General features: G+C 39.1%; 1 protein-coding gene across 7 annotated transcripts in view; it reads left to right on the top strand.

Annotated features, from left to right (window-relative positions):
* PKP4 (plakophilin 4) overlaps positions 1 to 13,694 on the top strand; it is a 310,497-nt gene that overhangs the window by 254,117 nt on the left and 42,686 nt on the right. For all 7 annotated transcript variants that reach the window (XM_064287107.1, XM_023542929.2, XM_023542928.2 and 4 more), the window contains exons 10-11: positions 4,892 to 5,024; positions 6,100 to 6,313. In XM_064287107.1, coding sequence (XP_064143177.1) covers positions 4,892 to 5,024; positions 6,100 to 6,313 — 347 coding nt within the window. The remainder of the gene's footprint in view (positions 1 to 4,891; positions 5,025 to 6,099; positions 6,314 to 13,694) is intronic.

Below are 13,694 nucleotides of genomic sequence, written 5' to 3'. Positions count from 1 at the left end.
TCTTCCTTCAGTACCATCAGTTCCTGATCATATGTTACCTCCTGAAATGTTGGATGTCAATCAATTCCTTTTGGTATAGTGACCGTGTATATTCCTTCCGTCTTCTTTTGATGCTCCCTGTGTAGTTTAATATTTTTCCTGTAGAATCCTTAAATATTCCAACTCAAAGCTTGAATTCTTTCTTCAGTTCTTTCACTTGAGAAATGCCAAGCCCATTCTTCCCTTTTGGTTTTCTAACTCCAGGTCTTTGCATATGTCATTATAATACTCTACTTTGTCTTCCTGAGCCACCCTTTAAATCTTCTGCACAGCTCTTTTACTTCATCGTTTCGTCCTTTCGCTTTAGCTACACAGTGTTCAAGAGCAAGTTTCAGAGCCTTTTCTGACATCCATTTTGCTCTTTTCTTTCTTTCCTGTCTTTTTAATGACCTCTTTCTTTCTTCATGTATAATGCCCTTGATGTCATTCCACAACTCATCTGGTCTTCGGTCATTAGTGCTCAGTGCGTCAAATCTATTCTTGAGATGGTCTCTAAATTCAGGTGGGATATAGTCAAAGTCGTACTTTCGCTCTCTCGGACTTGTAATTTTCTTCAGCTTCAACTTGAACTTCCCTATGAGCAATTGATGGTCTGTTCCACACTCAGCTGTTGGCCTTGTTCTGACTGATATTGAGCTTTTCAATTGTCTGTTTCCACAGATATAGTTGATTTGATTCCTGTGTATCCCATCTGGCAGGTCCATGTGTATGGTCAGAGTTTATGTTGGTGAAAAAAGGTATTTGCAATGAAGAAGTCATTGGTCTTGCAAAATTCTGTTACACGATCGTTTCTATCACCAAGGCCATATTTTCCGACTACCGATCCTTTGTTTCCATACCAGTAATTATCAATGCATTCGAATTACATGTTTGATCAATTTCAGACTGCAGGATTTGGTAAAAATCTTCAGTTTCTTCATCTTCGACCTTAGTGTTTGGTGTATAAGTTTGAATAATAGTCATATTAACTGGTCTTCCTTGTAGGCATGTGGATATTACCTGTCAGTGACAGTGTTGTATTTCAGGTTGGATCTGGAAATGTTCCTTTTGATGATGTATGCACTGCCATTCCTCTTCAAGTTGTCATTCCGGTATAGTAGACCGTGGGATTGTCTGATTCAAAATGGCCAGTCCAATCCATTTCAGCTCACTAATGCCTAGGACATTGATGTTTATGCATTCCATTTCATTTTTGATGATTTCTAATTTTCCTTGATTCATACTTCGTACATTTCACGTTTATGTTATTAGTGGATGTTTGCAGCTGTTTCTTCTCATTTTGAGTCAGGCCACATCAGCAAATGAAGGTCCTGAAAGCTTGACTGCATCTACATCACTAAGGTCAACTCTATGCCCTGGTGGTATAGTGGTTAAGAGCTCCCCTGCTAATCAAAAGGTTGGCAATTCAAATCTACCAGCTACTCCTTGGAAATCCTATGAGGCAGTTCTGCTCTGTTCTGTAGGGTCGCTATGAGTCGGAACCAACTCTTCGGTGCATAACAACAACTACTTTGAGAAGGCAACTCTTCCCCAGTTGTATTTTGAGTGCCTTCTAACCTGAGGGGTTCATCTTCCAGTAGCATATCAGGCAGTGTTCCACTGCTATTCATATGGTTTTCACTGGCTAATTCTTTTCAGAAGTAGACCGCCGGGTCCTTCTTCCTAGTCTGTCTTAGTCTAGAAGCTTCACTGAAACCTGTCCACCATGGGTGACCCTGCTAGTATTTGAATACCGGTGGCATAGCTTCCAGCATCATAGCAACACACAAGCTCCCACAGTATGACAAACTGACAGATGCGTGGGGGTGGGCCACATAGACTTCTGTAATTCCCTCTGCATAGCTGCCTTCTCTGCCATACCCTGCTCCACAAATTCCAAAGAGCTCAACATCCCCAAATTCCAGTCTCTCCGTCCTCACCCCACTAAGTCCTTCATGCCCTCCTTGGGTTCAGTTGACTCTACAGGAAAGTGCCTCCAGACAGAAAGCCAGGTAAATATGTGGCCCCTTGGGTGTTTCCTTCCTCTCAAAGATTACATTCAGTGCCTGTGAACAGTTTCCTCATGCATTTTGCCCAGTTTCGTACTTTTTTATGGTGGGAAGGTAAGATCACTACTAATTACTCTATTGTGACTGGAAACAGAAGTCTGGGCCTAGATTTTAATAAAGCAAATCGTGGCAGGCTTTGATGCCACCCAGCCAGCCTATAAATTGATAGCAGTGATTCCTGAGAAAATTTCTCCTGTGAACTCAAAGTTGGAGCTGTTGCCAACCAAGCCTAATTGTCTCTCTCCAAGTGGAGCCCACCTTTTGCTTTGCCGGGCCCTCATGACATCCAGGGATGTCAGAAAATCTTGACTATCACTATGCCATTTAAAGGGGACAAAAATGTATATTTGTAATGGTAGTGAGTCATCAAGGAAAAGTTAAATCACACTGTTAATTATGGAATAGAATTGTGGAATAGGTTTTAGACTGATTTTCAGCAGAAGTGGTTAATGTGGTCTCAGAGCATAAAAGGAAAACTATTCCAAAGAATGCCTCTATTTTAAATAGTTCATTTCTCAGGAATGGTAAAAATTAGTAAAACATCTGTATCATAATTCAACGTTTTTTAAATATTTTAATACCTATCATCAGATTTAATCATCGTAACCAACCTGTGAAGAAGGTAGAAATGAGTTTTATTTTTTCTGTTTTACAGATGGGGCAACTGGAGCTCCAAATAATTAACTCATTTTCAAAATCACATAATAATTGACAAAGCTAAGACTTAAAGCCAGGCAGTCTAACTCCAAATCCTGTGCTTTTTTTGCTGTGCAGTTTTGCCTCTCAACATTTGCTGTATTCTTGATGTTTGTTAATGATTTTATCATCCAGTTTATTGATCACCTGGCTGCTACGCAAAGAATGGTTTTGAGAGCAGGAGTGATATTGGAGGCTGAGAGAACATAGATTAAGCTATTAGGGTGATCCAGTTTGATGAAGAAAATGAAGAGATTTGGTTAGTATTAAATATTTTTGAGATAACCAACATTGTTTGCTGATGGATTGGATGAGGAGGATAAGAGAAAGAGAGAAATCAAGGATGACGATTTTGTTTCAAGTCACTCTGTGGACTACAGTGTGAATAGTTTGCTTGCCACCTGTCTTTTCTGATTCTAGTACGTTCTCTTACTTAGCCACCAGAGTTATCTTCCCAAATAAATGTGGTCATTTTAACACTCTCTCACTTTCCTGCTTCACAACCTCCATTAGCTTTCTGTTCTTTGTATGTAGGGATAACACATAAACGAGCTGGGGTTTCACTAACCTCCACCACTGAATGACTAATCCCAGAGTCCTTATCTCTATCTAATGGTGTTTTGATAGTTTCTGTTTAATGGGACAACAGTAAAGGTAAATGAGGCAATGCATGGAAAGCTCCTGACGCAGTGCCTGATGTGGAATAAACTCAGTAAACAGTAACTCAGCTGAGCTTGGCATACAAGACCCTATACATACAAGCTTGTCAATTCATTGTTTGTATCCACACCGTATAGTTTGGAGCCTAGTAAAGATTCATTAAATATTTGTTCAAATGGGTGGTTTATACATGTGTGTGCAGGTATATGATGACCTGCCCCTTTGCAGTGGGCTAGAAACACCTGAAGCTTCCTCAGACCAAGAGAAACTCTGGGACTTCAAAAACAGAGCAGTAGAAATTACCACTGGGTTGTTAATTTTAGAGTTGTTTTTTAAAAGTTTTTAATTCAGTTTTTGATTAACAGTTAACTTTATCCTGTAATCAAGGTTTATGAATTTGTTGTTTTTGAACCATTTGCTAAGAAACATCTTCACGTCATATAAGCATAAATTCACATTTAACAAGTATTCCAAACAGTGGGCCAATATACTGACCTTAGAAAATTCTGACATGCAGTGCAACCTGAAAAAAGTCTATATGTGCAGTATGACTGTATACTCTTTACACAAGAAATGGTATAGCATAGTGGTTGAGGACACAGACTCTGAAGGCAGGCTGCTTGAGTTCAAATCTTGCTCTGCATTCATTAGCCCTGTTACTTTAGGAAAGTCACGTCTCTGCCTAAACTTCCAAATTTGTAGTTGCTGTAAGAATAAATTAATTATGTCATACACATAAAGCTGGAATAGTATCTGGCACAGAATAGGTGCTCATGAAATACTCAGTGCTATTTGTTAATAATCCAATTTTATAATTCTGTACACTTATATGTACACATGCTTGCACACATATGTAGGAAAGAGACCAGTGGGAAAAGTCAGCTGTGGTTTTCTCTGGATGTAGGATTACTAGTAAAATGTATCTTTCTTTTTTATAATTTTCTATTTCTGTGTTTCATAATAAAAAGCAGCCAAAAATATTATGTTTTTCAAAAATCATTGGGTACACAGTGTTTGAGATTTCTAGGCTGATGTTAGCTTTGTCTATTCCTACCACCCCATCTTTCTGTATCATCAGGCATGACATCTTACTTAGCCAAAGTACATTTGTTTACCTGTGCCTTGCATCTGCAAATGTCTTACATAGGCGGAAAGGCATAAAAATAGAATCAGGAGGAGGAAAACTAGAATGGAAAAGTTACTCATATTAAGAGTTTCTTTGTTCCCCTGAATTTCTTTCTGCGTGTCATGATTTCTTTAAGGTGATAAGCATCTGGGACTCTACATATGTTCATCAGGGGGAAAAGCCATATTTTTTTTATATATGGATATTTAGAACTTCCAATTTTTGTCTCAGCCGAGCTGTTTTCCTATGACAAATGTTTTGTTCAGTGTAGTCAATTAAAACCTGGAGCCTTCCTTTTTGAAGCCCTGTTTTTCTCGTGCAGGGAGTTTGCCTGGCGTGATCCTGAGCTGCCTGAAGTCATTCACATGCTGCAGCACCAGTTCCCGTCGGTACAGGCAAATGCGGCAGCCTACCTGCAACACCTGTGCTTCGGTGACAACAAAGTGAAGATGGAGGTACAGGACCCAGCACCTGGATGACTCGGGAGATAGTGCCTTCTCACTTAGCAGCCATGTGCCTAAGAAAGTGCCAGATGCAATGCATGGGCTTTTTAAGGAGATACTTTGATACTTCTTACCTATGCATTTCAGTATTTCTCAGGGAAAACTAGAATGAGTATATTTCTTGGAGTGCTTTTAGCATTTTCAAATCTTGTGTCTACTTCATTAGCTTATTTATAAAACATGAAACAACAATCAATTTAACCTGCATTTTAAAAGAATTTTTGAAAAATCTGTTAGATAAAAACTATAGTATGCATTTAACTAGAGAGCTCATGTATTTTATGAGATTGTGGTCAAGGTTGGTGCCCACATACAATTTAATAAAGTTACAGGGGATTGATTTATAACCGTTATTAATAACCATTATTAATATGAAACATACGAGAATTTTTTTCAGATTTTTTTTTGGCATTTATAGAAACACAGTGAGTCATTGGTTATTGACTAGGGTTTTACAACATGAAATTTCTTTTAATGTATTAGGCCTTTTTTCCTCCTGCAGTGTCATATCGAACTGACGTGTTTTTAATCAACTTTATGTAAAGCACCATACCCATAAAGATAGATGAAGTAAATAAAGCCCAGAAGTAATTCACTAATGAATTGACAAGTGGAAGAAAATTTAGAGTAGCCTAGAAAACCAGTTCTAGAAATTAAATGACCTCAGTCAAAAAGTCTTTTGTATGTTGCCCCTGGGCCTATATACAGCTTTGTTGTGTTTGTATAATTGGTCATTGCATTCTGGTGTGAAAGCGTAAATCCCCCATGTGTGTTTAGAGGGTGCTGCTTGCATGTGGACATTCATCCACTGAGGTCTCTTACTTTTAAACCATGAACTCAGGAAAGGAGCATCACCTTGGAGCGTCTTCTCAAATTTATAAAAGATGTGTTATTTAAAATTTTAAAGTGGCCTTTTGAAATGATCTGCAGTTATCCATTTCCCTTGATCTTTCCGTAACAGCCTTTTGTTTGATCCCTGATTAATCACCCAACACGTAGGCCTTATACGTAATATTTTTTGTTCTAGGTGTGTAGGTTAGGAGGGATCAAGCATCTGGTTGACCTTTTGGACCACAGAGTTTTAGAAGTTCAGAAGAATGCTTGTGGTGCTCTCCGAAACCTTGTTTTTGGCAAGTCCACAGATGAAAATAAAATAGCAATGAAGAATGTTGGTGGTATACCTGCCTTGTTGCGACTGTTGAGAAAATCCATTGATGCAGAAGTAAGGGAGCTTGTTACAGGTAGGTATAGAATGTCATCTTGTTCTGGAGGAACTGTTGAAAACAATCTAGAATATACCCTTGGGTAGTGGCATTGTCAGGGAGTGGCAGGTTCTACCTATGGATGATGATGCTCGGAACTGTGATGAAGGTTAATTATAATTTAATGATTCAGAAGGTACTTAATAGTGCTACAGTCATCTCTATCAGAATCAGTTATTGTACTAATGTATAAGTATCAGCTAAGAGAGATGTCTTATTCATGGAGGGCTGAATAATCTGTTATGCATTCTGTGGTAAATCAACTTGTTTTAAATAGACTGGCTTTCCTTTATTATGAAAATAAAATGTGGCTACCCCCTACTTCAGTTCGGCCAGTATCTGAGTGCCTGTTTGTATTCCCAGACACTTTCCTAGGCACTGGTGATACAAAGAAGAATAAAACCCAGGCCCTGCCCTTGAGTAGCACTCAGGCTAGGGAGGAACGCAAGTGGTCTGTGAATTTCAGTGGCAAGTGCTGTGACTCAGCAGGAGTTGAGTTGGGAACACAGAGGATGGGGAGGGATGTCCCCTGGTCCGTGTGAAACCAGAGCTGTCCTAAAGGATGAGGAAGCATTGGTCAAGTAAGCAGGGGAGAGATTTCCAATCCCAAGCAGAGGCTCAGAGCCAGCATGGTATGTGGGGTAGGAGCTCTGAGCAGGGAAGAGGGAGAGCTGCTATGGCATAAATCTTACTGGAGGGAAACAAGGCTGGAGAGAGATGCAGGCCTAGTTTGTGGAACTTTCATGAAGAACTTAATTGTGTCCCACATGCAATAGAGTGTCATTGTAGGGCATGACGTGGCCAGTTTGCGCTTTTAAATGCATCCTTCCAGCAGTCAGCAGGATAGATGATTGACTTGCAGGGGACAGGCTTAGGGTCTGAGAGGCCTATGAGGAGGTCAGTATTCTGGAGATAACACTTGATCTGTGTCAATGATAGAAAGGAGGGGGTGGAGATGGCAAAAAGGAAACACAATAGAGAAACAGGGCATGATGAGCAAATGTGGGAAATGAGAGACAAAGAAGAATTGAGTGATGCCTTCTCTTGAGAGACTCTGAACATCGTTGTACCAGCTGGGTTCTGAGTACTCGATGTTGCGATGAAAGAACAATTCCACGGGAGGGTGAATTAATGACAGGATTGTTTGTAATAGAAATTAGGGGGAAAAAAATCTAAGTATTCATTGACATAAGAATGGTTAAATAAATTTTAGCACATTCACACAGTGAAACCATATGATATAGATATATAGCAATGTCAGAATAATCTCAAAAAACATTTGCAGAATGGTCGATGTAGCATAATACCATGTTACATACACCTGCAATAAAGTTAGATATTTTAATTAGAATGATGAAAAGTAGATTCAGGATAGTGGGATGAAGGGAAATGGGATTGGGGGGCATAATCTACCTCTTTAAAGAGAAATCTGAAACAAATAAAGCATATTTTCAATATTTGACAAAGTTGGATGTGAATACTTATGTGTTTGAAATATTTAATTGGAAACTTTTTAAACATTTCTGTGAAATTAATCCCATTTTCCAGTGGCTTCCACTATGAAATCAGAGCTGTTGGTTCTGTCAGATATAATTCAGTAATGCTTGGAAAGTGGCAAACTATTATAAATCTAATATTTAAGGGAAAATTAGCTTTCTCATAAGGCATTGTAAAATATAGCATTAATATTATCCTGTATGCCAAATAAGGTATGAAATTTAAGTACTAAAAATGGAGTAGACGTTACCGATAACCTTAAACTCTGGAATGGACTGTCTGCTTTAATGTATTTTGAAAATTAATGCCATAATACTTCTAAATTACATCCAAGTTAAAGCTTCATCATATTGATTTATTGTATATACTCAGGTTTTCTAAAAAGTCACCCTCTCACACGAAAAAATAATTTAAATATGTATATATACATATGCATATGGACATATGTATTAATTAAGTGGAAATTAGCACAAGCTAAATAGAGCTAAGGAAAAAGAACAATGCGGATATGTCCATCATAGAAGTCAGCACAGTTACAGTGATTACATCCGTGGTGATTTACCCTAAACTCACTTGTATCAAAGGCATTGAGGAAACAAAGTTATTTGTAGTGTATGAGTGCTTTCTTTGACCTTTCTCTTCCCCTCACTTTGAACTTACTGTGTAATGTCCTAGTATCTTCTCACATTAACAAACCTGTTCAGCCAATAAAGCTGTGGAATCTGTGCATGACTTCCCCAAGGAGGGATCAGCAGTGATCCAGGGACAGCCTGCTGTTAGGAGCACAGCTTCTACTCAAATTCCGTTCTCTCTTGATTAACTGGCCAGAGTTATCATGACTGGGTTCTTAATCCCCTGAGTAATGTGCAGCTTTTTTCTGTTCTTCTCACAGTAGGAATAAGTCTCTTCTGGATTTTTGTTACTGAGGTTTCTCCCTGAGAGAAACTGTTCTGGTTTTTTCCTGAGATGGGCTCAAGAAATTTGCAAGATTTATTGACAGTGGGAAGAAAAATGCATGGACATTATGCAATTTCTCTTATATATGAAAGTATATCAAATTCAAGTAGAGCCAGACTTTACTATTAAGGACGCTTCCATACTAATTTACCTGGGGCATGCCCTAGGTATGAGTGCTAATTTAGATGCTTCCCTCCATACTTCATCATTCTGTGTGGATACAGTGCTAGTTGCTGAGAACACAAGGTGTATTAGGATATAGACCCTGGCCTTCAAGGGAGGATGTCAGTGTTACCTAATTCAAAAAGTGTTATTTCTCTAAAAATGGTATTGCTTCCCATGTAAAACTAGCAATAATCTCTGATCTTTCTTTTTTGGAAACACCTGCTAGCAGCTTTTAGGCTTTATGAAGAATTTTTCGGTCATACTTGTATGGTAGGGGAAATGAAGACTTGATTTGTAGCTATATACTTTTACTCCTAATAATTATTCTCATATATGGATTGATTGTTTATGAGATGTTCTCTTCAAAAGTAATATTTGCTTCGGAATGGGAGTGGGCAGTGTGTAAACACGTCACTCTACTGCCATATGTTAAGGAGATGGATCAGAGGACTGCCAGAGTGAGTTTCTAGCTCTGAAATTCTGTGTTGGCCTGAGTTCGATTTGTATATAAACCTTGTGTAGCCAATATGAAACTATCAAGCATAGTTGCATCTGACTGTGTGTGTGTTGTATGTACACATGTATTTATAGGCCAAGATTTACAGAAACACCAAAATTATTTATTCAGATTTCTCAGTCCTAAAATTTAATGGTACCAACATTCATTGATGTTCCTAATATCTTAAGAATGACTGATCTCTGATATGTAATAAAGTGTGAAAAACATCAACTGTTCCTCAAGTCAGATACTCAAAAACTATCATTCAGACTTAGAATTTCAGGGTTAGAGGATACCTCAAAATTCATTTTGCCCAATCAGCTACCCAGTACATGAGTCCCTGTACAGCTTCCATACAAAGTGGTTACATCATGTGTTTGAACCCAGAGGAACAGGGAGCTCGCTACTTTATGGTGTTAAGGCTTAGCAACAGGGTTTTACAGAAAACAGCAAGAAGACAATGGCATGACATGAAAAGGCAAGAAATATAAACCCTCAGAAACTCATTTTTGCCTGGGAATGGTGCTATAAGAGAAGACCAGTTCAGCCCTAGATCCAGCCTCTGGGACCCCTCCTAGTCAGGAAAGCATGCCCAGGCTGAACCATCCTCATTAAAGCACATCTCCTCCAAAGATGGGCAGCAGGGGCTGTGTGGCTTATTATCCAGCATTACCTGTCAGCTGCCCATCTCTTACAATCCCCTTTGAAAACATTTCCCATCTAAATTTCAGAGCTCAGTCAGTGTCTGACCACAAATACCATGGGCTTCACCAAGTTTGCACAATGCTTGTCCTTTGTAGGCGTGGCCTAAGAGTTCTTCCATGAAGATTGTAGTCAACTTAGGATCATGAAGTGTTAAAGCACAATGAACTATCATATTCAAAATATTTTATAAGTTAAAAAAATTACTATTCCCTGAAAGCTAGGTATTCTATTATTCTTAATGTTAAGTAATTCAACCCAGTTATTAATCCAAAGTCTTTATTTTCTAGTACTTTTGTTTCAATTTGACAATTTTTACTGTACTTACGCAAAGAAATTTTAGCTATTCTTTTTAGAAAAGATACTTCGCCTTTGCTTTAAATCTAATAACTGCTTAGGGTCTGTATTTTTGGCCACATCTTTATTTTCAGGGGGAAAAAAAAAAACTTGCCATTGCCAAGTGTATATTCCCAAGACAGTATGGCTGTCATTATTAATTAAAATAGTTCTCTGGTATGTAACATGATTCTTGTGTTTTCTTCATTCTGTTGAACATTTTCCAGGTTGAAGCCTAATGAGCTTTTCTTTTGGTAATAGCTTGATCTATGTGGGTGCTTCGGGTTTGGCTTTGTTTTGTTTTTTGTTTTTTTAATTCCAAAGGTATTTCTTGCCTTTATTGTGCTTAAACTTAAAAGCTGGATAAAGTATGGTCACTCCCAAGTTGGGGTATACAATAAATGTTTGCAAGGCCACAAACTATAGATGGAAAGCAGGAACACCTTGTCACTAAAGAAGATACGTTGAACTCATTTGCTCAAGGTAGTTAAATAGTATTTCTAAAGTGGGAAATATGAGTTTCATGTTATTGAGCATCCTGAAAGCATCATTTTAAAAGATTATAGAGATTGGAGATACTGCCCAGAATTTCAAGGCTTGCCTTCTAATGCACCACATGTCTCCAAACCATCACACTTCTACCATCCTCAATTAACACTGGTGTGAAATACCAAAAAGTAGCCTTTCTTCTTTAATAGTAGACTTTGTTCTAATAACTGCTATAGTCACAATCCTTCCAACTTAGCAAGTGATCATTCATCCATATGGTGAAGTAAAGTATTTCCACACTGTTTATTTTGAAATTTTTGGGTGCCAGCAGTGAATTCCAGATACTATACAGAACACGAAATTAGGCATATTCCCTGCCTAGCCATTAGTTTCATATTTCCAATTAGACAGTAAATTACTGAGAAAACAATAGTTGTGCACTAAGGAGGGGTAGATGAACCAGGATAAAGTTTAGCAAACCAGCAGAACATTCTGGCAAGAATTGGTCTTAGATATTATGATGGGCAGGAGTTTGGTGGCCCTGCATTCAGCCTATTGGACTATATGTGCCATTACAGGATGAAATAATACTAAACATGTCCCTCTGGCCTAATTAATATGCCTCACAAATGGGATTTTCTGGGCCACTGGAGTTGTCAGGAGCAGCATGGATAGTTTTCAGAAATCTAGCAGCTCTCCTCCCAGTTCCCAGCCTAGTCAGTAAGGAGCTTTATCACTTGGTGCACTTTATAAAACAATAACATCGGACACAGTCTCTTTCATTCTCACAATCTCATTTAGTGAACATTTCAAACCATAAAAATTGATAATGAGAAATAAAATGACAAAAGTTTTAATTGATTATAAGACAAATGGTTTATTTTAAGTGGACCAATTTTTAATTCATAGTCACAGAAGTTTTAACTGGAAAGGGCATTGAGAGACCTATTGTGCCCCTCATACATTAGAAACTGGGGACCAGAGTGTTGACTGTCAAGTCTTGAGGTCAGTCTCCTGACATGACACAGGTGTTCTTCCCTCCTTGCTCTTGCCTCTGTCCTACCCTGGTCTTTCCCCAGGCCACCAGGGAATGCTAAACAGGAAGAGAATCTGGGGTGCACATGCCCATTTTCAAATGTCATTTCCATGTGTGTGTGTTGCCACCAAAAAGGAAAAGGGGCAGGACCCAAAATACCTTTGGTCTCTGAATTTCACCGGGATGTATAGCAAATATCCTTGAACTTTGCCACTAGCCCAGTCACATCAAACTGATGATCAGGTATAATCATAAAGCTTCAGTTTGCTTAGAAAACCCGTGAAATGTGTTTTAGTTTTGTGAGTATTTCAAGATTTATAGTCTTGACCATGAAAAGATTCAACCTTATTAAGTGGGCTATGGACCTTATATTTTGAGGTGTTTGCTTCTGAACGTCAAGCAAAACAAGGCAGTCAAGAGGGGGGAGACTGTGAGGAGGCCACGTGCAGAGCTCAGTTGTCCACCACCTGTAACAGGGATATATTGGGGCATATGAAGAAAACCTAAAAAGAAGATTCCTAGAAGACCTCAGGCCAGGTCCCTCAAACACTCTGCAGTCCCTGTGTCTGTCTGATTTCTCACAGCTTGAGATTGCTGGGCACTTTTGCCTTTAAGTTTCTGCTAGTACCAGATAACTAGGTTGAAGACAAGGCAGTTACAAGTGAATGAGTGAGTTCTTGGAACATATAAAAGCCAGCTGTGAATATGTAACTTCAGTGACTTTTTCTCAGGTAAATCTCTATGATAGTGTCAGTGGCCTAATTCTGTGTCAAAGGCTGAAGTAACCTGAAAAGCAACAACGGTGGTGGAACCGCTGCCCACACTGCCATCCTCTGCCCCTCTTCATGGAGATTGGATCAGAAGGATTCTCTGAGGAGGATTTCCTTTTATGCAACCTCTTCCGTTTTACAAACGCTCCTCTAACAAAAGGAACCAACGTTTCCATTGCTTGCAGGCGATTCCCAGTCAGCATTCTGAATCGTAAACTTACTTCCTGTGGAAATGCCTTTCCAGGGAACTTAGGACTATATGACTAATTATGCCATTAATCCTCTTAACATTACCATGAAGATTTAGAATTACCTAGAATAAAGAAAAATATGTTGAGATGCAAATGCAATTCTGCAAATGGCTCTCTAGAAATTGATGGTTCTTTTCATAGATCTTGTGATCCACCTTCTTTGTTCCTGAAAAATCACAGAAAAACACTGTAACCCTTATGTTCTCTAAAGACACTGAAGATGTACCATTCGTGTCCTTCCTCCTAGGGATAAGCTTAAACAGCAGGAGTGAACCCCTTCTACATGAGTATGTAGGCTGGGACCCAGGCCTTCGGTTCTACACAGCCCCCTGCTGGGCAGCCTTCTTCCTTCAATTACCTCAGCACTACTGGTGAAATCAGTGATGGTGACCACTTTGACCGAGGCTGGGCTTGAGTGAACTTCTTCCTTGCTGATATGAATTAAGCAGGCTCCTGGTGATCTGCTTCCATAAGGTCACAGCCTTAAAAATTCTATAGAGCAGTTCTACTCTGCACACGTGGGGTCGCCATAAATCAGAGAAGACTGGGCGGCAACTAACAGTAACAACAAATGTGCAAGGAACCTCAGGGAGCACCCAGGTGGACAAGGCTGCAACAGGCCTCCCTGCAAGACCTGGCCACCTGCTCTCCACCACCT

This window comes from Loxodonta africana, chromosome 6, assembly GCF_030014295.1.
Source record: "Loxodonta africana isolate mLoxAfr1 chromosome 6, mLoxAfr1.hap2, whole genome shotgun sequence".
Lineage (NCBI taxonomy): Eukaryota > Metazoa > Chordata > Mammalia > Proboscidea > Elephantidae > Loxodonta > Loxodonta africana.
The sequence above is the reverse complement of the archived record's forward strand: the minus strand, read 5'-3'. Positions and strand labels throughout refer to the sequence as shown.